We start from the raw sequence: 23,915 nt of genomic DNA, 5'->3' as shown, positions 1-23,915 counted from the left end.
GACTGTATGACATGAGACTATTTGACATAATATTGTATTACATAATATTATATGACATAAGATTATATGCCATGATATTGTAATTCATGATGTTATATAATATTATATGCCATAGGATTATATCACATTATACTGTATTGCATGATATTTTATGACATTAAATTATATGGCATTATATTATATGACTTTTATGACATAAAGGATGTAAGCTCAGAAGTTTATTTGTTGACATCTTGTAAACTGAGGTATTAATTACCATGGTTAACAGATTTACAAGATTTTAACTAATTTTAATCCTGAACACAAACAATCTAAATCCTGGCATTTGTGTTCCTTTTATTATAGCAAGCCTTGATGATAAACCTTGAAAATACATACCTGGTCGAACGGTTCCGGTCATGTTTGTTTGAATGTAATCAAGCATTTCTTTCTGGATATCACATTTCTCTAAACACTGCCGAACTATCTCACAACTCTGGAATTAGCATATTTTAGATTTCTTAAGAAGAAAACAAATGTTACGAAGATAATGTTCAGAAAATCAGGTTTTCGGTGTTCTACCAATATTGCATGCAACACCAACTTGAACTTTCGACCTTTCGTAAAAAGCATGCTAGATTCCTCATTTGAAAGTTCACGGTTCAGTACTATACACAATTTCGGGGAGATGATGTGTAAGCGTTAGAGTCACGGAACGGTATTCTGAGGGTCCCGAGTTCGAGTCCCGGTCAGGCTGCACATTTTTCTCACAATGTTACACAAGGTCCCTGGTGGGATTCAAATCCATTGTGGTAAAGTGCAAGTGATCTAAAGCAAGCAACAGTAATGTTTGTGTTATTCCAAAAAGTAATTATCGTAAAGATTTAACCGGAAATGACGACATTGATGATTACATACCTCGTCACAGTCAACACAGACTTGTGAATCAATATTTGTACACTTCCATAAAATATCACGTAATTTATATATCCGATCTTCTTCAAGTTGTTGGAAAAGCTGAAAGAATATAGATGATTTTTTTAAAATAAAATATCTACTTATGTATGGTTATGATAAATGTTAACCCCACCCCACCCCTCCCCCAATAAAACATGGAATTTGCAAGGGCTGACTATCAACAGAGAAGTGGCTTCTGAAATGTATGAGTTCATAAATGTTCAAGATTTTGCTATTTTAAGTAGTGAATTGTTTTACTTGATATTAACCCAATTGGCTCACTTATAAAATGAGATCCTGCATTTTTGCAACGTTGATTGTCATTGGCAATTCTGGGCCTTTATATAATCCCAATATACACATATTTAGACAATTTCCATTGGCCATTTTGGACGTTAGTGGGTTTAATTCATTTTAAATACTCCAATCCTATTGGACAAAAATAAATTCTAAACACTAAGTTTATGTCATAAAATTTAGAAATACAAGCTTTATGCGATTTCGAAACGTCATTATTCATTTTTTACCTGACACCCTTCTTCCATGTCTGTTTCCCAGTTGATACGGGCCTGCTCTAAATACTCTACCGACTGTTTATATAAGCCGTCTGTAAAAAAGATAAATGAGACATGTATCTTTGAAATAGCCGATGACATGTATGAATCCTATGGAAGGTGAAATCCGCCAGTTTATACAAGCTGTTTCTTTTATTCTGTTTTTCCATTCTCCTTTTCTTTTTAATTCGCCAGTATAATCATGCTGCTTCTTTTTTTTTAATTACGTTACTGGCATACCCCGTTATATCATCTTGCCATTCGTCAAATGCATATCGCGATGTAACCATTTAAATGTATTCTTAATCGTAGAATGTCACATGCTTTTTGATGGCCCGAACGGAACATCAAACTTTTTGTATTGTTCTCCAACAAAATTAAGGCAGTTATCTTTAACGATTTTTCATGCGATTTTTTTTTTCATCAAATAGCGACTCAGAAAAAAAAGCCTAGAGTTTTATGATCGTTTGCCATTATTTTAAATCTAATCTACGATTCTAGATAACACCTATACTATCTTTTTTCTTATTTTAAGAAATAATTTGAGCCGCTTCACGACAAAACCAACATAGTGCGATTGCGACCAGCATGGATCCAGAACAGCCTGCGCGTCCGCGCAATCTGATCAGGATCCATGCTGTTCGCTTAACAACCATATTACAAATAGAGTAACTGATAGCGAACAGCATGGATTCCGATCAGACTGCGCGGATGCGTAGGCTGGTCTGGATCAATGCTGGTCGCAAATGCACCATGTTGGTTTTGTCGTTACATGACTCATTTAGAGTAAAGCTTAATTAAATGTGAAGAAAATGTACAAAGATAATACTACAAATGTGCTTTGAGTGAGAATTACTTAGTGGGTAGTATTCATCGAGTAAGTATATTGCAGTAATGCACTACACTCCTCACGGAACAGTACTCGCGCTGTGTATCAAAGTTCGTTTTTTATCATTCATTACACAAGTATAATTATACGGAAAAGGAAATAAACAAATAAAGATCTCATTTTAAGATTGCTTTCATTTTTCTGTTTGCCTATTTACGTGACAAAGCAGATAACATTTTATGGCAAGAATAGCTGACAATTGCTAGGGAAATAAGTTCAGGCATTGTAAATTTGTCAAATAGCTCAAATCTTAGATGCGTAGAAACTAAGCTATATTTATCTTTTATAAAAAAGTGAATATATAGGCGCAAGTCAAGATGGCGCTTCGGGACTTCCATAATATCTGTTTCAGGAAGATATCACTAAGGGTGAATACTCGTACTAAAATGTTTATATGATAACCAGAAGTTGTTTCCCTTGTGAATTAAACTGATTTATAAGTATGCTACAGGAAAAAAAAGATTGTATTCGTTTCATAAATTTCTATACGGGGGAGATGAGAAAATAATTAATTTATCACGAGCACACGTGTTAACAGCAAAGCCTACCAAAACCCTAGTTAAACTAGTTGATGCGTGCGAATGTAATAGTTTATAAGTGCACTCTTGTTAACTTCCACAAAATAAATATTAGATTTTTCGATGACCCCCTCTTGTCACCGTATTTCTTCTTATATAGGCATTTTATCTCACGGGAAATCTTTAAATGTAGAATCCCACATGTTACATGTGAGGTTTGTATCATACCACTGTGACAATAAATTGTGAATCTAAATTGAATAAAGATTCATAATCTTGATGTAGCAATATGCCGCACAAATGTATGTGTTAGCAAATTGCTTATTGCGCATTAAGCCTCAGAAATTATTTTTAGTCATTAAAAAGGACAACAATGTGATTTATACTGTTTAAAAAAGCATTTTAGAGGCTTATAATTTGAAGAAAGTAGCACCGAATGTAAATTTGTCATAAAAATAGTAAATGTAAATAAAGTAGTAGTTTGTCTTCCTTACAATTCCTTACTGAATTACAATAACGGTGTTAATTGCCAAAATATAAAGGAAGTAAAAAAAATAGTCAATATGAATGGAAAGTGAAAAAAACATTTTGAAAACTGTTTAAAAAAGATTTCGAAATATAATATTTATGTTTTTTGTGATTAATTGGCTTTAAATGCAAATTGAGAGTAGACTGGAGTCTCGAACGAGTAATTTGCATGAGAGGTGTTCACAAGGAAGTTAAAGAATGTTCCGATGAATCAACCACTTACTACAGCAGAAAATAACGAGAAAAGAAAACATGCTGGTAAAATAAATGTCCTGGGGAGTGATGATTTTGAACTATGAACGATTAATTTGATGTAGAGAGGAAAATAACTGAACAGAAAATATTAGCCGCGTCACGACAAAACCAAGAAAGTGGGTTTGCGACCAGCATGGATCCAGACCAGCCTGCGCATCCGCGCAGTCTGATCAGGATCCATGCTGTTCGCTATCAGTTTCCCTTCAGAGTTGGTAAGCGAACAGCAGGATCCTGATCAGACTGTGCGGATGCGCAGGCTGGTCTGGATCCATGCTGGTCGCCAACCCACTATGTTGGTTTTGTCGTGACGCGGCTCAAATGTACAATCACATTTAATCTGATATTTTTTTACCTGATTTATCCATTGCTTCCCGGCTTTTGTCAACCTTGGCCTTCAACTGCGAAATATAAAATATGTTAAATCCACATGCATACAGATGAGACAAGAAATATTTCAGAAAATTTATAAAACAAAATCCAGAAACGTATCAATATTTGTAATCAATCAAATGCTATAAATGTTATATGCTAAACTAAGCTGTATTTAAGTTTCTATAACCATTGGTATATACCGTTACTAACGAGTTATGGGCTATTTTTATACACATTATTAAACAATTTTGAAATTAATGTGGCTTGTAAGAATATTTAAATTTGTTAACTAAATTAAATGATATATTTTCCCTCTAAATACCCATATAAATGTACATGTAATGTATCATCTATATGTATATGAGGCCATAGCAGAAAATACTAGATCTTGGGATGAATCCGCCATATTGATAATTTTAACTTGACGTTATGGTCTTTCAAATAGATCTATTGAATTTGAAAGACTCTTAGTTAAAGCTGCATGCGTCCAGATGCATGCTTATTTTCACATAATATGTAAATTATTTCTTGACTTTAATTAATCTCAAGCCGCCCATTAACCCTAGCGATTTTGTGCGTACTATTAAATCTGTTCAAGCCACGCCCCTACCAATGGCACATGGTATCAATCAATAAAGATATAAAATAAACAACAACAATATCACGTGGTTAATACAAGAATGTGTCCCACACGGCTAATCAATAGAATTAATTTAGACCAACATTCTATTATACTGGTTTCACTTGTGTATGTAAGTTTTTTGATATATATGATCAGTACATGTTCTGGGATTGACAAATATGCATTTTATTTGGATTTTAAAGGCGTTTTGAGCTGCAAACCCCAAGTGTCTGTGAAATATACAGTTATCTATATGGACATGTGATACGTATGATTAACAGCACGTGACGACCGAGTGTGATAAGAATTTTACCTGTTTATAAATGGAATACTTAGATTAATAAGGTAACACTTTTACTGATAAATCGAACAATATTTTCCTGTTTTAAATAATTTTTATTGACATATGCCACACTTATATAGAAAAATAGTTTTTGTCAATTGTTATCTTGTTTCTTCTTTAATGACTTCATGTATATCACGACACCTTGATTATGTTGTATCACCTTGAATACATTGTGTGACATTAACAATATCACATTGACAGTATCATGTCACATTTTCAGGAACGGAGAAGAGCGGGTTCTACAATCCAAGTGTATGTTTATAATGTCACCTTGATTTTAATGCGTCACATAAGAACATTCATGACACCTAATAGGCAACGTTGTATAAACAAAATAACATTGTGTTGTAATAGGCAACGTTGTATAAACAAAGTAACATTGTGTTATAATAGGCAACGTTGTATACACAAAGTAACATTGTGTTATAATAGACAACGTTGTAACAACAAAATCACATTGTGTAAAATAGAAAACGTTTTTCATCAAAATCACATTGTGTCATTATAAGCAACGCTGTATCAACAAAATCACATCGTGTTATAATAGGCAACGTTGTATCAACAAAATCGCATCGTGTCAATAAGGTAACGTTGTATCAACAAAGTAACATTGTGCCATAATAGACAACGTTGTATCAACAAAATCACATTGTGTCAATAAGGTAACGTTGTATCAACAAAGTAACATTGTGACATAATAGGCAACGTTGTATCAACAAAATCACATTGTGTTATAATAGACAACGTTGTATCAACAAAATCACATTGTGCCATAATAGGCAACGCTGTATCAACAAAATCACATTGTGTTATAATAGGCAACGTTGTATCAACAAAGTAACATTGTGTCATAATAGACAACGTTGTATCAACAAAGTAACATTGTGCCATAATAGGCAACGTTGTATCAACAAAATCACATTGTGTTATAATAGACAACGTTGTATCAACAAGATCACATTGTGCCATAATAGACAACGTTGTATCAACAAAATCACATTGTGTTATAATAGGCAACGTTGTATCAACAAAATCACATTGTGTCATAATATGCAACGCTGTATAAACAAAATCACATTGTGTTATAATAGGCAACGTTGTATCAACAAAGTAACATTGTGTCATAATAGACAACGTTGTATCAACAAAGTAACATTGTGCCATAATAGGCAACGTTGTATCAACAAAATCACATTGTGTTATAATAGACAACGTTGTATCAACAAGATCACATTGTGCCATAATAGACAACGTTGTATCAACAAAATCACATTGTGTTATAATAGGCAACGTTGTATCAACAAAATCACATTGTGTTATAATAGGCAACGCTGTATCAACAAAATCACATTGTGTCATAATAGGCAACGTTGTAACAACAAAATCACATTGTGTTATAATAGGCAACGCTGTATCAACAAAATCACATTGTGTCATAATAGGCAACGTTGTAACAACAAAATCACATTGTGTCATAAAAGGCAACGTTATAACAACAAAATCACATTGTGTCATAATAGGCAACGTTGTATCAACAAAATAAAAAAAAATCACTTCGTTTCATAGTATGCAATTTTGAAGCTGCAAAAAATCACATCGTGCCATCATAGACTATATTTTAACATGAAAAGCACTTGGTGACATGATAAGGGCATTTTGTCACCATAGCAGTTGGTTTTGTTGTTGTTTTTTTTGCATCATTTTTTTGTATATATTCATTGACCATATACATAAACTATCTTTTGCATCTTCAGCTCAATTGGCAACTGGTATAGCTATAGAGAATTAATATTTTGTATGGAAATTAAAAAACGCCTTTGTTTACATTTTACTACCTTTACGACACATAACTGCCAATCGCAACTTTTCAGCCCTTTTCGTCAGTCTCCGGATAAGGATAAGTTGTAATAGATAACAGCCGAGGACGTTCCGATTGACATAATTGCATGTTCACGATACTTTTTCAGTTGTTAAACATTTTACATACTCTTTATCTGGTATTTAAACATTATTAAGCACATGTCTAACATTTCTAAAGAAATAAAAAACCGCCTCCGCGGTCGAGTGGTTAGAGTCGATGACTTCTAATCTTGTTACCTCTCTGGCGTGGGTTCGATCCCCGGGAGATGCTTTGGTTGTTTAGCGCGGAGGAAGGTAGTCAAGTACTGGTGTAACTCTCCAGGAACGATGGTTAGGAAAGTATCCGCCTATATGACTGAAATACTGTTGGAAAAAGGCGTAAAATGAAACAAACAAACATATAAAATTAAAAAGGTTTCGATTTCTGAGGCATAATGTGGCCTTAACAAAGCATAGTTATACAATTTATTTCATGTATGGGTTTGAGATTTTTATTACCTTTTCAAGTTCTTTTATGGGGACTGTTACTGAAGATCTGGCTGTATCAAGCTGGTTTTCTTGTTGAATCATGTCTCGGCATTTCTCATGGTAGGACTTTTGAAGCTGAAAATAAAGTGGGCATTCTCATTATACATTCACATAGTATCATACACATTCGAATCACTTCCAGCCAGACAGTTTATCATAGTCAACATCTATCTAGCATCATTTTTTATGCCATTTGTTTTTCAAGAGTGTCACACAATAACTTTTTTCTCAGAGATATATACTGAGAATTTAGAACACACTGCAATAAAGATAGAACGCGACACTTCGCGAACTTTCGAGTAGCGTCTTGAAAATTAGCGTGTGAAAAGTTAGCTATATTGCAGGCTAGATTCCGTTGTTTTTATTCCAAAAGTTTCTCATGTCATCAAAGTTGACCACCAAAGCCCGTTTTCTGAACGTGACATCTATGCAAATCCTTGGCAAATGTTCCGGGTAATACAACGCCACCGATTAAGAATTTATCATAAATTGTATTTCCTTTATGTTGATATTGAATTTAGTATATAGCGACACTGAAAATATGATTCTAGGTTCATGCTACCAAGGCCGAGTATTACTCAGATGTAAAAAATTATGTGTTTCTGAGGCATAATGTGCCTTTAAGACATCATTTGACGCAGTTTTAGTGCAGTATAACACATGTAGCTATTTTAGGTTTTCATACAAGTTCGAAAACAAGATGATATTGTACATATAACAATAGCACTGGAATTGGTACACCTATTTGGCTATAATATAACAAGACAAGTTAAGTCTTGTAACAAATGACCTACATACCTCTTGTAGTCTGTTGTGCGCATTTTTCTTTAGTTTCTGTTTCTCTTTTACTCTGTCTTCAACCTGTTCAATGAGAATATTGATTCACACATCTATAAGAAATGTTCAAATGAACATGAATCGTTAGTTTTAAAATAAACATAACAAGTGATTAAGTGAAGTTTTTTGTTGTTTTTTTTATGTTTTTGGTCGTAACCTGTTTGCTTTCTCATTGACTTCCGGTAAATTAACAGACTATTTGTCATCAATTTTCCGTTATTTACCGGACAGATTATTCGTGTACACTAAAACAAGGTTAAATATGGCCGAGTGTCTGACACAAATTGTTACCAATAAAATGATCCCTTTGTAAATGCATTTGAATAAACTCGAGCTTGCGATGATAGATTTTCATTGCTATCGATGGTTGAACGCTTTGCATTTTGATTATAACATTTCTATATAGTTGAAACAAAATATGGTTTAAGGATAGGTTCGAATCTTGAAGAAGATTTGATGTTTTCCTACGGAAAATTATAGTTAACACTTGAAACAAGCACTTGCTCGTGTCTGAAACAATGTAAAATGGGCGGGTTCTTTCCCCAATAACTTATGCTGCAAATTGTATTATTAAACTAAACATATTGTCCGTAAGAACCTAAAACACTCTATCAATGTCCGTGTATCATGAACCGAGATAAAAAAAATCAAAGCACAGAAGGCGCTGAATTTGTTTAGGTCTCAGGATGTCAGAAAGGTGAAGGTTGTGAGATTATAAAACATTTTGTTTTTGTATAGTGCCAGCAATTCTTTCCAGCGTTTTAATTATAGTAGATTGGCTATAAGACTAATTGCAACACTGATATTCGATCCAATGTTTATTTGACTTAAACAATTTGAAAAAAAAAGGAGTTGCCTTAACTGGGATTTGAACTCCAGACCTCTCGCTACCTCAGCGAGCGCGCAAACCCTTCGGCCACGGTGGCTTTACATGTTAAGAAAACCATATTATTCTAGTTAGGGTTTGTAACGACGCTAACTGTTGTTTAACACTTGTGTAAATAATCATGGCGCTAACTATAAGCATGTATATCTATAAAGAATAAAACAATATTAAAAATCTTCGACCATTCGGGAATAATTTTGCTTGAAAATTAATCCGCCTGTCATGTGACCATATTTACGCAGTGTTCTCCCCTAAATTTTTCGGCCTAAGTGTTACATATAAAGGGACGTAACCGCTTCAAAAAAGCGGACTACTTTCGGCACTTGCAATTAACGGCATTAGAGTCTGAAATTTCGCTACCATTATTTGTTTGGTCTGATGACCCAAACAAATAAAAATTCAATACCTGTTTTGATTCCGATCTCGTTGTGTCTGTAAAGCGTGAAATCTCGTCTGCTAATTTGTTTAGTTCTGCCGCAGACGACTCGTGAAAATTGGCGGTCTTTTCAGTTTCATTCTTGAGTTCTTGCCAACTAAGCCCCAAATCTCTGAAATAAGTAACCTCTCATTAGTAAATTCTCATTATATAAATACCCTTGTAATGTAAAATAATAAAATGATGTTATTACACATTGTTGAGTTCAGTACTGAATCATATTGGACGAGTATACACCTGTCAAAACTATATTGAACGGGGCGATGTCCGAATCTGAAATATGGTAAGCAGCTGTATAGGAGTCCAATATAATCACTATTGTTCTCAAAAATATATAAATACTTCTAGGTTTTACACCACCATATTTTGTTGACATTTTCACAAAATTTTATTATTCCCGGAACTATAAGGATTTGAAATAATAAAAAACGTGGCTAGATAGAGTATACGTGCATTTGATATGGATATTTTGATCATTGACAAATAAAATCGAGGCTAGATTTGTTTGATATGAAATTGTTTGGACTCTGTAAATGAAAATAAGGCTGAAGTGATAAGCTTGTATCCAATAATGGTTTCTATTGGAGCATTACACTGGGCAAACGCTTAAAGTTCATTGGTTATGTTTTATAAGATATGAAATAAATAGTTTTTGCATTTGTGTACGAGTCCAATAGAATCAGTATTGTATGACCTCCATCACTTTTATTACAGAAGTTTGTTACTTTAAGTAAACTGAGGATTTGAAATAACTTTGTTTTTTTTCAAACTAAAACTGATTGATTATTTGTTTTTGTGAGAATCAAATTTACACAGGATTTGTTTCTTTCGTGACACACCATTTCATATAATATATGAATTTCGTTCATGCGAGATCATTAGGCGTTTCTCTAGTCTTTGATATCACAATATAGATGATGATATAATTAAGGTGTGTCCGGGCTGAGTGGTTAAGGTCACCGAATTTAAACTACTTGCCGTAACCGTTGCGGGTTTGAATCCCGCCAGAACCTGTCTCTCCAGCTGATGAGAGGTGTTTGGAGGCACGGACGGGGCTTGAAGTCTTCCTTCGGCAGTAAAAAGCTGGAAAATCGTCATATGACTTTCTAACAATGTTGGTGCAACGTAAATCCCCCGCCCCCATCCCTCTCCCCCAAAAAATGATAAATCATACCCGATTTCCTCTTTTCCGTCCGCTGATCTAGCTATACTTCGCAACAATTTGCTGTACTGTATATCTGCCTTTGCCCTGTGTTTAAACAAAATACGGATTGTATTTCATCACAAAACAAACAAATGAGCCGCGTCACGACAAAACCAACATAATCTGTTTGCGACCAGCATGGATCCAGACCAGCCTGCGCATCCGCGATGTCTGATCAGGATCCATGCTGTTCGCTTACAGACCCTATAACAAGTAAAGAAACTGATAGCGAGCAGTATGGATCCTGATCAGACTGCGTGGATGCGCAGGCTGGTCTGGATCCATGCTGGTCGAAAACCCATTATGTTGGTTTTGTCATTACGCGGCTCAAATTAATGATGACAACAGAAACGCATGAGTGGTGAGCATTGTTTGTTTCAAACTGTGTTTATTTTTTATCAACACTTTACGACAGGAAAAATCATTAGAATGAGGATATTAAACAGACTTTTAAAAGTTTTTTTTCCTTCTCTCGATAAAGGAGGGGAAAGTTTCGCAAAAATATTTTTGCTTAAGTGTGTTTACTTTAGAAACCACTGTGATATTTGCTTTGAAACAAATGGTGTTTTCTTTTTATTTCAGTTGTTTTTGTGTGGTATTTTCGGTCACAGGCTGTTTAATTTCAAGTTAACTTCCGGTTTATTATGCGTTTATTGTCGTTGTTTTTAAAGGGTTTAAATCTTATAAAATGTTCTAGTAAAATTTATCAACAGTAAAATTATATTGGTTCAATTATTATATTGTTGATTCTAGAAAAAGTTGTAACATGGAATGTCTCTGTTATTTAATGAATAATGTACGTAAACAGAATAAAACGTTCCGGAACAAAATATTATTTTGATATTTAAAGTAGGGTTTTATCCGTTAAGCAATGACTTTGTGCATGCGCCATTTGCTTTTAAGGCAATAAATTGCCATATTTATTTCATACAAGCATTTTGGAAGAATAAATTTTTAAAATTCAAACAATAATTCTTGCATCAGATATATACATGTAGCTTTATACACATTATGGGACCAAGTAGTACTACGTCTATGTATAAAATATATATATAATTATATATGATCACCTTTTATTTAGTTTATACGAATTTATTTTAGTAAGATTGTGTTGTTGGAAGCTTTATTATAATTATGTATGAATCCGTTCCTGGAACTATTACCAATGCAAAGCAGTGAGTGTAAAGTTTCTTGCTCTTAGACACATCGACTCTTGCCTCTGACTTAGTTTGAACCCACGTGACCACCTCTTTAAAGTCTTTAGATAATTAATCCGACGTGTTTGTTGACCACTCATTTTGATTTAATCAAGTTCTATTAAGTTCATGTATTTTCAATGTTTGGAAATGACATAGGAAACGAATTGGTGACAAACAGCCCGTACTTAGACAAATGTTTCCTATTTTGAGCTTTAATCCAATGAGTTAGATGCATGTCATTTGATTTTTGTTATATACTTATGATTTGTACATTATTTGACATGTATTTCATGCAATAAAATATGTTTAAACTAAGATGTGTGCCGTCTAAGCAAGTGCATGAATTCTCAAGTTTCTGTTTCTTCTATACTTTTTGTATTACTATTTTACATTTTGTATTACTAAACATAACTTATAATAATAAGATAACAATGATAATAACCTCTTTTTTAAAAAGTCTTCAATGTCTTTACAAACTTTCTGGCCCTCTCTGATTCTCTTGCATAACAGATCAAAACCGAGCGTTCCATTAAAATCTGTCTCCTGAAAAGAAAAGATCATGTTTATACATGTATAATATCATTTTTCAATAATGGGGCTGGAAAAACTATACGGGAATGACCAATACCGAAAAGCAATATAAAATTCGTGGAAAAATAAATTAAGAACATACAGACCATATGGAGTAAATATTAAAGAATAACACGGAAGACAACAAACAAGGCCACGACGGGCGTCGCTCAATGACGTTACGTCACTTCCATTTTGCCTCTGCAGTGGTTTAACAATGCTTACTTCCTATAGGTTTTGTTTTGGTCGATTTAAGCGAAATAGTCACAAAAATTAAAAAAAAAGGCAAGATCCAGCATTTCTAAACTGTTTATAACATTGTTTTTTCATGAAATATGCCTAGTCATTGCATAAATAATTTTAACTGACATTTTATTTCCACCTACTTCCGTGTTACATATATAGAACAAGTTACTGTTGTCGTCGTTTTCAACGGGTGTCTCGATTTTCAATTGTACGGTGTGCTTCTTGCTTTCCCAGGTCATTCCCCTAACGCTCCAAAATGATAACTATAGACCTAATTATTAGTGGTAAACACAAACCAACAACAAACAAAAACAAAATATGCGTGGCCATTAATGACAGCACACTAGGCGTGCTATATCTAATGTAGCAGTGACGATGACACAATGTCAAAATATGCAAAGGTGGGGACCATTATAACAAAGCACATGATTTCCGATGAATTTAAGTATAATCTTTGTGACCAAATAAAGCACGACAAAAATAACTATAACTGGCCAATTGCCACGTTCGTAATCTAAATTTGAATTAACGTAAACCGCTTTTAATTTGCATCTTAAATTGGCGCGGCATTTTATCCAAAACACTTGATACTGAATAAGTGTTCATACTCATCTTGTACTTATTATTCTAATTATTTTTGTTTAAAGGAATTTCTGATAGAGCATCGTGTGGCAGGAAAAGTGGAATGATAGAATAAAGGTATTTTTACAAGCTTTCTTTATATCAAGATATGATTATTACTAAGGTAAATACACAAAACTGTTTATAACATTCAGTTAGGTCGAGGGGCTGTAGACATACTAACTATTGAATAATTGTCTTTGAGCTTTGTTTAACAGACGATTTAAGATATTCTTGAATCAATCTTGATAGTGTTGAACTTCCGGTGTGTGATAAACTAGTACTGAAACATCTAAGGTATGTTTAAATCCTATTATGTACTTTGATGATAATTCAAGGTCTGAGAAATGTTGAGAACATACGGTGTCTGAGATTCGGAGATATGTTGATTACTCACAGACTGAGCTATGTTGATTACACAATGTATAAGCTATGTTGATGACAACAGCCTGAGCTATATTGATCAAACAAAATATGGGATATGTTGATACACGCGGTCTTAAAGTATGTTGATTACATACGGTCTGGGATATGTTGATTACATACGGTCTGGGATATGTTGATACACGCGGTCTTAAAGTATGTTGATACACACGGTCTTAAAGTATGTTGATACACACGGTCTTAAAGTATGTTGATTACATACGGTCTGGGATATGTTGATATACGCGGTCTTAAAGTATGTTGATTACATACGGTCTGGGATATGTTGATACACGCGGTCTTAAAGTATGTTGATTACATACGGTCTGGGATATGTTGATACACGCGGTCTTAAAGTATGTTGATTACATACGGTCTGGGATATGTTGATTTACATACGGTCTGGGATATGTTGATGCACGCGGTCTTAAAGTATGTTTATTACATACGGTCTGGGATATGTTGATACACGCGGTCTTAAAGTATGTTGATTACATACGGTCTGGGATATGTTGATACACGCGGTCTTAAAGTATGTTGATACACACGGTCTTAAAGTATGTTGATACACACGGTCTTAAAGTATGTTGATTACATACGGTCTGGGATATGTTGATACACGCGGTCTTAAAGTATGTTTATTACATACGGTCTGGGATATGTTGATACACGCGGTATTAAAGTATGTTGATTACATACGGTCTGGGATATGTTGATACACGCGGTATTAAAGTATGTTGATTACATACGGTCTGGGATATGTTGATACACGCGGTCTTAAAGTATGTTGATACACACGGTCTTAAAGTATGTTGATACACACGGTCTTAAAGTATGTTGATTACATACGGTCTGGGATATGTTGATACACGCGGTATTAAAGTATGTTGATTACATACGGTCTGGGATATGTTGATACACGCGGTCTTAAAGTATGTTGATACACGCGGTATTAAAGTATGTTGATTACATACGGTCTGGGATATGTTGATACACGCGGTCTTAAAGTATGTTGATACACACGGTCTTAAAGTATGTTGATTACATACGGTGTGGGATATGTTGATACACACGGTCTTAAAGTATGTTGATTACATACGGTCTGGGATATGTTGATTTACATACGCTCTGGGATATGTTGATTACAAACAGTCTGAGTATGTTGAATAGATATGTAGATTACACGCTGTCCGAGATATATTGATTGCTCATGGCCCGAGATATGTTGATTACTCACGGCCCGAGATATGTTGATAACTCACGGCCCGAGATATGTTGATAACTCATGGCCCGAGATATGTTGATTACTCACAGTCCGAGATATGTTGATAACTCATGGCCCGAGATATGTTGATAACTCATGGCCCGAGATATGTTGATAACTCATGGCCCGAGATATGTTGATTACTCATGGCCCGAGATATGTTGATAACTCACAGTCCGAGATATGTTGATTACACACGATTTGAGATTGGCTTGTAATATGTTCATTACACACGGTTCGAGATTTGTTGATTACTTACGGTATGCGATATGTTGATAACACACGGTCCGGGATATGTTGATTATTTATTTATTTATTCATTTATTTATTTTTTTTATTTATTTATTTATTTATTTATTTATTAATTTATTTATTTATTTATTTACTTATTTATTTATTTATTTGATATGAAAGTACATAGCCGCCGTAATTGAATAAACCTATATATATCTCCATTTTCCTGGCAATTGAAATAAACATTCGGCTTTACCATAGCTGAATTGTACTAACTTAAATATATAAGATATATTCACAGAATTAACTTAACATGGCGTGTCACCCGTTATTTACTTCAGATCAAAGGTTTATAACATAATTATGATGTTATTGTCCTTAGTTCCATTAGAAATGAGACACCGTGTTTTTTGGGGGGTTTTTGTGGGGTTTTTTTTCATTCGTATACAATTTGTGAATACTCTATCTTGTCATTTAGTTATATACAAACTGGTGAAACAAGTCTAACATTTTTATTTCAATTCTTATTTGACAATTCTCAAGTGCTTCCCGTTCATGACATTTCTATCAGGAAAATAGCGCATTCGTGCTAAAAATCCTTGGTAGACAAACATGTGGCACAACGATTCGGTACTTAAACATAGATTAATACATGTTTGTCGGCCGAGTACGGGTCAAAATCACTTGAATTTACTAAATAATTTTACTAAATACATTAAATAGGACCACTGATCACCGTCAGTAGCGAGATTCGAGTTTCAAACCTCTACACGGTCTTTCGATTGCTTTCTACGCCATCAGGCATCCTTGTGCGAAACGTTGCGGTTTCGTTGCTATTGGCCAATCAGAAGACTCCTTACAAAATACCGAACAGCTGATTTACAATGGCGCAGAAAGTTATCAAGCGACCGTGTAGATGTTTGAATTTAGAAGAGAGATAATTAAGCAAAATATGAGATATTCATGGTTTTCTGCTCTTAGAAACGTTTCTATCAAGTGAATACCCTTGATTGTTTTCGGAATAGCCAGTTAAAAATATCAAAGTAAAAAAAATGTCACTTTGTAAAATATAATTCTAAAATTATCTGCTCTTGCGATAATTATGGTACTAAATATTGATAATGAACAAGTAAACAAACTTTAAAATGAATTACTTTGGTAGTTTCTGCAAAAGCGAATCTTAACCTTTAACAGACCGCCGTGACCTTGATCTTTGACCATTTGACCTTAAGGCCGATGTGACAAATAGAACTGAACGTGCATCTACAATACTGCTTTGTTAGCTTGAAAGTTAATGACCATAAATGGAAACAAACGATCTGAGTTATTCACATTAAAATGTTTGACCAAAAAGGTTAACAAACACCGATGTTGACGTATCGACCATTACAATATCTTTGCGCATTTTTCTATGAATGTGAATTAATAAATGTGAATTTTAAAAGCGACAAAACATATATTTGTCTCATCTTATATTTCATCATTATTTTGTTGTTGTTGTTGCTGTTGCTGCTGTTGTTGTTGTTGTTGCTGTTGTTGGTGGTGTTGGTGGTGGTGGTGGTTTTGTTGTTGTTGATGATGCTGCTGTTGGTGGTGGTGGTGGTGGTGTTGTTGTTGATGTGGTGGTTGTTGCTGTTGTTGTCTTTGGTGGTGTTGTTGTTGTTGGTGGTGTATAGTTATTGGTAAAAGAGACTTTAATCTATGTGCGACTTGCTTTAACAATTTTAGACAGTTTCGGTGTAGAGTGATTCTTTTTAATGTAGGTGTTTAATATATAGGGTATATTCATTTTTGAATTAACTTCCTTCTATATAATTCTTATGTTAATAGGATATGACCTCCATATAACGCCATATTATCTAAATTTCGGCATGCTCCATTGAATTTACATTTACTTTACTTTACCACTGCATACCAGTATTAAGCTTGTATAATTTATAAATGTTTTACTCCGCAGACATAGTTGTTTTCCTTAAAACGAATGCGCGTTTTTTGTTGTTTTTTGTTGTTGTTGTTGTTGTTGTTTGTTGTTGTTGTTTTTTATTTTTATTTTTTATTTAATATAGTCTATGAGCAAGCCGCTTTAGGTCGTAGAACACAAAAGTCCTGTTTCATAATTAAAGTTCAAATTGTAATATTTATACAAGGTTTCGGTAATTTTCCCATAATTTTGATCTTAATATCAGGAAATACAGTTATAAATTATGATTTTTATTTACTCTTGTTGAGCGTGGTTATAATATTTATTAAAAAATAAATATATAAACTAGTTGTTTTGAGATCGTTTTATAACGTTTGATGATTTTTTTTCTTTTCTCGAAATGTATGTATTCTAGGCTTATTGATGGATCATCCGCCCTTTTAGGCACTGAGAGTACGGAATCTCCCCCAGTCCGCACCCTTTCCCGAAATGATTATACTGGCCTTTATGTACAGGTTGGTCTATATACACAAGGACATCAATATAATTTTCTCTTTCCACCTATAGCTATAGTTTCTTTGCATATAAAAGTTTCTGAGCGCGATGAATAAAGTGCAACCAGGAACAAAAAACAACACAACACTATTTATGCAAGTCAGCCGTGAAAAATGATTAAATTATCGTTTCTCTGACAACACATATTTATTCTATGAAAAGATGCGAAAGTAGGCTATGTTAACTTGATTGTTTAACGTGTTTAATGACAAATTTTGCCATGCTTGATGGTCACCGAATCAAGACAACAACACAAATGCTATAAAACAATGTCCGTCCGTATGTCCGTCTGTCTATTTATTGTAATATATTCTGAAGAGAATCTGCATGTGTTAGATTTTGTAATTAAGAGATTAGTGTGGCGTGTATGGGGCTTGCTTGCCGTTCATGTTCATTTGCAAGTCCGTTTGTTCTCCACCGCCAATTTTATGCAAAGAAGTTGTTCGTTACCTCTTGGAAATCAGTAAAAACTCCTTCACAAAATTTTGTCACAAAGTAAAGAAAAACACAAAAAGATGACAATTACTTTATCAGGATGCAATATTTTTTACTAGAAAGTACGGAAGCAAAGACGTGCCATGCCATAAATGTTATATCATCTCGTAGCCCATGTACATGTTACGTCATCATCCTGAATGTTTCGAATGTTTCGAACGAAACCACGCATGGCTGCATGTTTAACTGTGTGCAGTTTGTTTTTGGATATTTCAAAACTATTTATGAGGCTCTTAATGCATTGCATTCAAAATATTCGGTATGACATATTGTATATGTACGCTCATACATATATTTGCCGAATATGTATTGCTGCAGCAAGTAAACACTTGATTTAAAGCCACTTTCTCAATTTATAACATTTATACGCCCCCACACTCACCCTCTCTCCTCCAATTGAACGAGTATATTAAGTATATTAAGTGGTAAACGGTACAACTGGACATTTCCTTATTGATGATTATGAATTAGTACAAAATACTAATAGTGAGGTACATTTTAAAAGTGAAATAAAATCATTAGTAAACAAATCGAATATCACGACCTTGTCGACGAAAATGACTACGTCGACGAAGATGGCGGTGAAAATAATGATGACAGTGATGATGATGATGATCATATTGATAAAAAACATGAGTTATCTTGTCTTTTTCTTAAACCTTTTATTCTTTTTCCATTCTTTCTTTGGCAGATACTGTCTCTAACCAGTTTCGATCTTTTATAAAGTTAATGAAATGAGCCGCGTCACGACCAAAACTAACATAATGGGTTTGCGACCAGCATGGATCCAGACCAGCCTGCGCATCCGCGCCCTCTGATCAGGATCCATGCTGTTCGCTATCAGTTTCTTTACTTTTTTATAGGGTCCGTAAGCGAACAGCATGGATCCTGATCTGACTTCTGGTCGCAAACCCATTATGTTGGTTTTGTCGTGACGCAGCTCAAATATATTATTATGTTTTTGTTTTGTTTTTGTTTTTTGTTTTTTGGTGGGGGCGCATATAAGGCAAAATCATATCAAACTCTTTGAAGAATTAATTGTAAAAAAATTGTAAAAAAGTTGTTAATTGATGATGATAGTTTAGTTTTGTTAGTTTATGATGTCCATGCTGGTGTTAATAATTACAATACAATAATACAAATAATACAATAATACAAATAATACAAATAAATTTGACTTACCCAAAATGAATCTGCAAATCTTGGTCCCATGTTGAAATTGACTTTTTCCCCACACTAAATTTACATAGATCTATAGATAACACTTGTGTTCACAAAAACTTTAATGTAATTTAACTTGAAATCGTATAGTAGTTTTAATTGTTGTTAATCTTGCTATTGATTAAAATAATCTGCAACAAAACGTCGTTATCTTGTGCGAGCGTCTGTGCGTATTGTTATTGAAAACGATGAGCGTTTAAAATAACTTCCTCTAATATCGATACGTAACTGACCTTTTAAATTTAAAGCAACTTTCTCGGGTATACACTCAATATACTAATATACAACTGAACAGATCATATTTACTGGTAACTTATGTATATGTAGGTCTATTTTTAGAATATTTTCGATCTGTTCTACTCAAAATTTGATAGAGATCACTTATCCGATTATTTTAAGGGTACAATAAGCCAACCACCATCCATGGCAGGAACATAGATATAGGTCCTCTTAAAGGAGTGGGTTCAAACAATGAAATTATATTCAATCGAATAAGTGATCACTATCGAATTTTGAGTGGTATACTTTAAATTAACGAAGAAAAATACTTACAACATCGTTCTGTTGATGGAAAATTTTATTATTTACTAATACATGTACGTTAAGTATCTCTATCGTCTGCTTTGTAAATAGTGTTGAATAACATCTTTAAATTGTGTTTTATTTCATATTTAATAATTAGATCATGAGTTTGGGTTGTCATGGCGTTTATTTCTTAATGGCTCTACAAACATCGTAACCAGGTTGGTAGTGATTAGAGATTGAGCCACTAATTTTGAACCTGGCCTTGCATTTATACATTTATATATATATAACGTCATTGCTCTAATGGAATAAATTTTATAATAAAGACAGCGACTCTCTGAAATAGGGATACTCCAGAACTCGGCAAATAAAAGTTTTCACATCCATGCAAACTTTTATAAATTGATCTATATCAATAGTTAGCGTAACACATTGAACGGAAGTGCACTTGTATCCTGCGATAAGATGTGAAAACCCCTCATTAAATTTTGTCCAGTTCCGCAAAACATCTAGTATTTATCTTACGCCTATTTTGTAAAGGTTGACTATAGATCCTTTTTTTTTCTTCTTCTTCAAAACTCTCATTATTTCTTAGGTTTTTATGTAAAGAAAGAGTAATTTAGTTATATCGTATATATAGTATATATATATTTTTCGTAATTGCGTTTATGTAATTGTGTTATGATTTTATATTTTGCATGACAGCCTGTGAGTTACTTTGCAAAATATGTTGAATATAGTACATGTACGAGTATATACTATCTCAAAATAATCTGTTAGTTACACTTAAAATGTTAAAGTCATTGTTTTAATAAAACAAATGCTTTGTTATTTCAAGCATTATTCATCTATTATTCCATGTAAACTTTAGACCTCTCACCTTCTTAGTCACAGTTCTGACAAATTTTATCTATATCGTTCCCTCCATGTAGATGTATGTACACTCTTTATGAACCGGTTGTTTCCAAACACAACTGTAGAAAAAATGATAGATCTGCACGTGAAAATGATGGTGATCTCGTTTAAATTACGTATACATGGCGGCATTCACACCGCCACTAATGAAATATTCTTTTTCATACCACTTGATGAAAAAAAAATCCTGTATTTATAGAAAAAAACTTGAATATCATCTTCTTATTATGTAAAAAGAAAAAGAAATCAAAATTTTACATTATTTTTTATGAACCGTCAATGTAATGGGTTTTTTTTCTCTGTTCATACATTTCTTCTTCGAGAGTCTAGTCATGGTTTTTTTAAAGTTATTGCCTTTATTGTTTTAATACTTTCATGATTTTCAGTAAAGATTTCTTGACTAGATCTATACATTTTGGTCGTTTTGCATGGAAGATTAAATGCTGAAATTTTGTTCAATGTCGTTGTCGAATAAATAATACCTAAAAGAAATGAATGATTCTAAATATACAGTAATGTTTTTTTTTATAAAACGCCAGTAGGCCCCCTATAGTTCTAAATTTCGCAAGCCATTTTGAGTGAAATGTTTGCGCATGCTCGACAGGAAGGCGACAGTAGGCCTACGATGGTGACAGTATAATAATGATAATAATAATAATGATGATGATGATGATGATATTAGAGCTTATAACTTTATTTACAGAAGGTAACACATTACTTAAGACATGTATCAATGGTGACAGTACGCCAGTACGATGGTGACAATACGACAGTACGACGGACTGACACCATCGTGTTGTCGTGCTTCGCCATCGTACTGTCATATTTTCTTTTTTCATTCTATTTCATTCTATTTTGTTCTCTTTTTTATGTAGATCTACATAATTATGTTCATAACATTGCCATTTCAATTATGTATCACTTTACTTTGTTTTGTAATCATTTGTTATAATGTTGTTTTCTCACATGCCCAGTACCAGTTGGGCCTTGAGATATTAATAAAAACTTGAAACTTGAAACTCGTATTGTCACCAATGGGTGTGCTACTCATGACGTCATCTATCTTGCATTTCTTTCCGTGACGTCATTAAATAGTATGTTATGTACAGTGGATTTACAATTTTACATAATTTTGTAAGCAGTATGTGTTTACATATCAGGTGTTTGGGAACTAAAATAGTGGTCATTGTCGGCGCTTTTCAGATGTTACAGTTATTTGTTGCAGGTGAGATTTTTTTACAATGTCCGCTTCTAGTTTCTCTGTATCAACAGCTCTGCAGGCCTACACAAGCTGACAAGGTAGAAAACACAAAGAGTAATCTTGACCGTTTGGCGTTTGTTGTACAGTAGCATAAGTTTTCTATTGCATGAAGTATCTTCAGCCCCTAACGTTCTTAGCGGAACACATTATTACCTTTTCTTTTCTCATAACAACTAATGATTCACTGAAATTAGCCTGGGATACGGCGATGAATAGAAAAGTATTTCATAAATGTTGCAGATTCGTCTATTACAGTAATATTTACAGTAATATTTATATCCCGGGACAACCAATATTCAATCAGTTAAGCCATTTTTAGCCAATAATAAATGGACGGAGAAATTATACTTTAAATTTATTTTAGCTATTAATGCATCTATCAAAACTTTTTCATTTAAAGGTTGGTACATTTTCAACAAGTCTTGATCTTTCTTAGAAATTCAATAAAAACGATATGACCCACTCGGGTCACTCTCAGAAATATTTTAACCTAAATTCAAACAGCAGGGTAATCTCTATGGATAATTTGTTCAAGATAAATCAGGGCCACTTAAAATTGTAGAAAATTTCACAACAGTCTATTCAACGATTTTCAACAGTTTTTTCAAGATTTTAAAAAACTTACACTAAATGTTATAACATATGTAAAGTACAATGCATTAGTATGACTACTGTTAATGTGTATAAAAAGGCAGTTAAAGGTATCACTTCTTAGTACGCTATTTGGGGTGCAAAATGATAAATGCATCCAATCTTTACAGCCATTTTACCTTCCCCACTTTATATTACTAGCAAATACGGAAACTTGTCTAGATCTGCCAGTTGCTATCGCCTACAAAACAATTATTCTACAATCATCAGATGAAAGAATTTGATAACAATATAAGATTTTATTAATAAGGACCCCATGTAAAGTCTGATGAATATTTAGTGGTACATCATATAAATAAATGTTTTAAATACACCTAGGACTGAGGTAAATGGTAAACTCTTTAGCCAATACTTTATAAAAAAAATTAACTTGCTTGGAAAAATGTTTCCACTATTTTAAACAAGTGACTATTTTGATATAGTTGAAGTTGGACAATTTATATTGTGTCACTTAAAACAAACAGTTTCTTATTGTTTTACTGATAACATCTGACAATTAATCAAGTATGGCATTTCTGCAAGTTTTGAAGTTAATACAACATGGACTTTATGCAATTTAGTCAGACATGACATCAGTGCCACAGAATTAAGAATGTGTTTGAATTTAGGTTGTGATTGAAAATTGGTTGTTTCGGGATACTGCAGTACAGTAGATCTACTGTCATAAAAATAATCTATACAGAATTTGAAAAAGTTACTGAATAGATCAAGCTATTAATAGTAGAATCTATTAGCTAATTTTTATGTTAGATTCTATGGAAATTTGGTTTTAAGGGACACTCGAGTTCTACCATGGTTTAAGTATTATCACAGGAACTTGAAATGTGATCAAATAACCAATGTTGACGATATTATCCAAAAAAAAGAAGGATTGTGTTTATAAATATACTATATAGGGGCTTTTTTTTGATAATATCGTTAATATTGGTTATTTGATAGAATTTCACGTTCCTGTGGTTTTATTGAACATACAACATCCCCTTCTCAAAGATAACATCTCATCAATAGCCACCTCCCTACAACATCCACTTCTCAGACTCTTT

The 23,915-nt window shown here is 33.5% G+C and overlaps 3 protein-coding genes across 4 annotated transcripts in view; 2 read left to right on the top strand and 1 right to left on the bottom strand.

The window, feature by feature from the left end:
* Nucleotides 1-378: 378 nt before the first annotated feature.
* Nucleotides 379-19,959, bottom strand: LOC132737798 (proline-serine-threonine phosphatase-interacting protein 1-like; the record flags this gene model as incomplete). Its single annotated transcript, XM_060725144.1, is given in 10 exon segments — nt 379-475; nt 898-996; nt 1,464-1,543; nt 4,033-4,078; nt 7,379-7,483; nt 8,207-8,269; nt 9,538-9,679; nt 10,742-10,816; nt 12,413-12,513; nt 19,482-19,959. Coding segments are annotated over 10 exon segments (838 nt in total), but the record flags the coding sequence as incomplete, so codon positions are not given.
* LOC132737796 (P-selectin-like) overlaps nt 5,004-23,915 on the top strand; it is a 31,151-nt gene continuing 12,239 nt past the window's right edge. Inside the window, exons 1-2 of one of the 2 annotated variants that reach the window (XM_060725143.1) lie at nt 5,004-5,019; nt 13,434-13,485. The gene's annotated coding sequence lies outside the window, so the exon portion shown is untranslated. Of the gene's footprint in view, nt 5,020-13,365; nt 13,486-23,915 lie in introns of those variants that run through there. The other variant, XM_060725142.1, reaches the window with a different exon arrangement.
* Nucleotides 22,020-23,915, top strand: part of LOC132737799 (mucin-2-like) — a 35,332-nt gene continuing 33,436 nt past the window's right edge. Inside the window, exon 1 of the mRNA XM_060725145.1 lies at nt 22,020-22,185. The gene's annotated coding sequence lies outside the window, so the exon portion shown is untranslated. The remainder of the gene's footprint in view (nt 22,186-23,915) is intronic.

Source organism: Ruditapes philippinarum, unplaced genomic scaffold (assembly GCF_026571515.1).
Source record: "Ruditapes philippinarum isolate M1 unplaced genomic scaffold, ASM2657151v2 ctg5113_1_1_1_1, whole genome shotgun sequence".
Classification (NCBI taxonomy): domain Eukaryota; kingdom Metazoa; phylum Mollusca; class Bivalvia; order Venerida; family Veneridae; genus Ruditapes; species Ruditapes philippinarum.
Note: the sequence above shows the minus strand (reverse complement) of the source record. Positions and strands in the feature narration are given on the sequence as shown.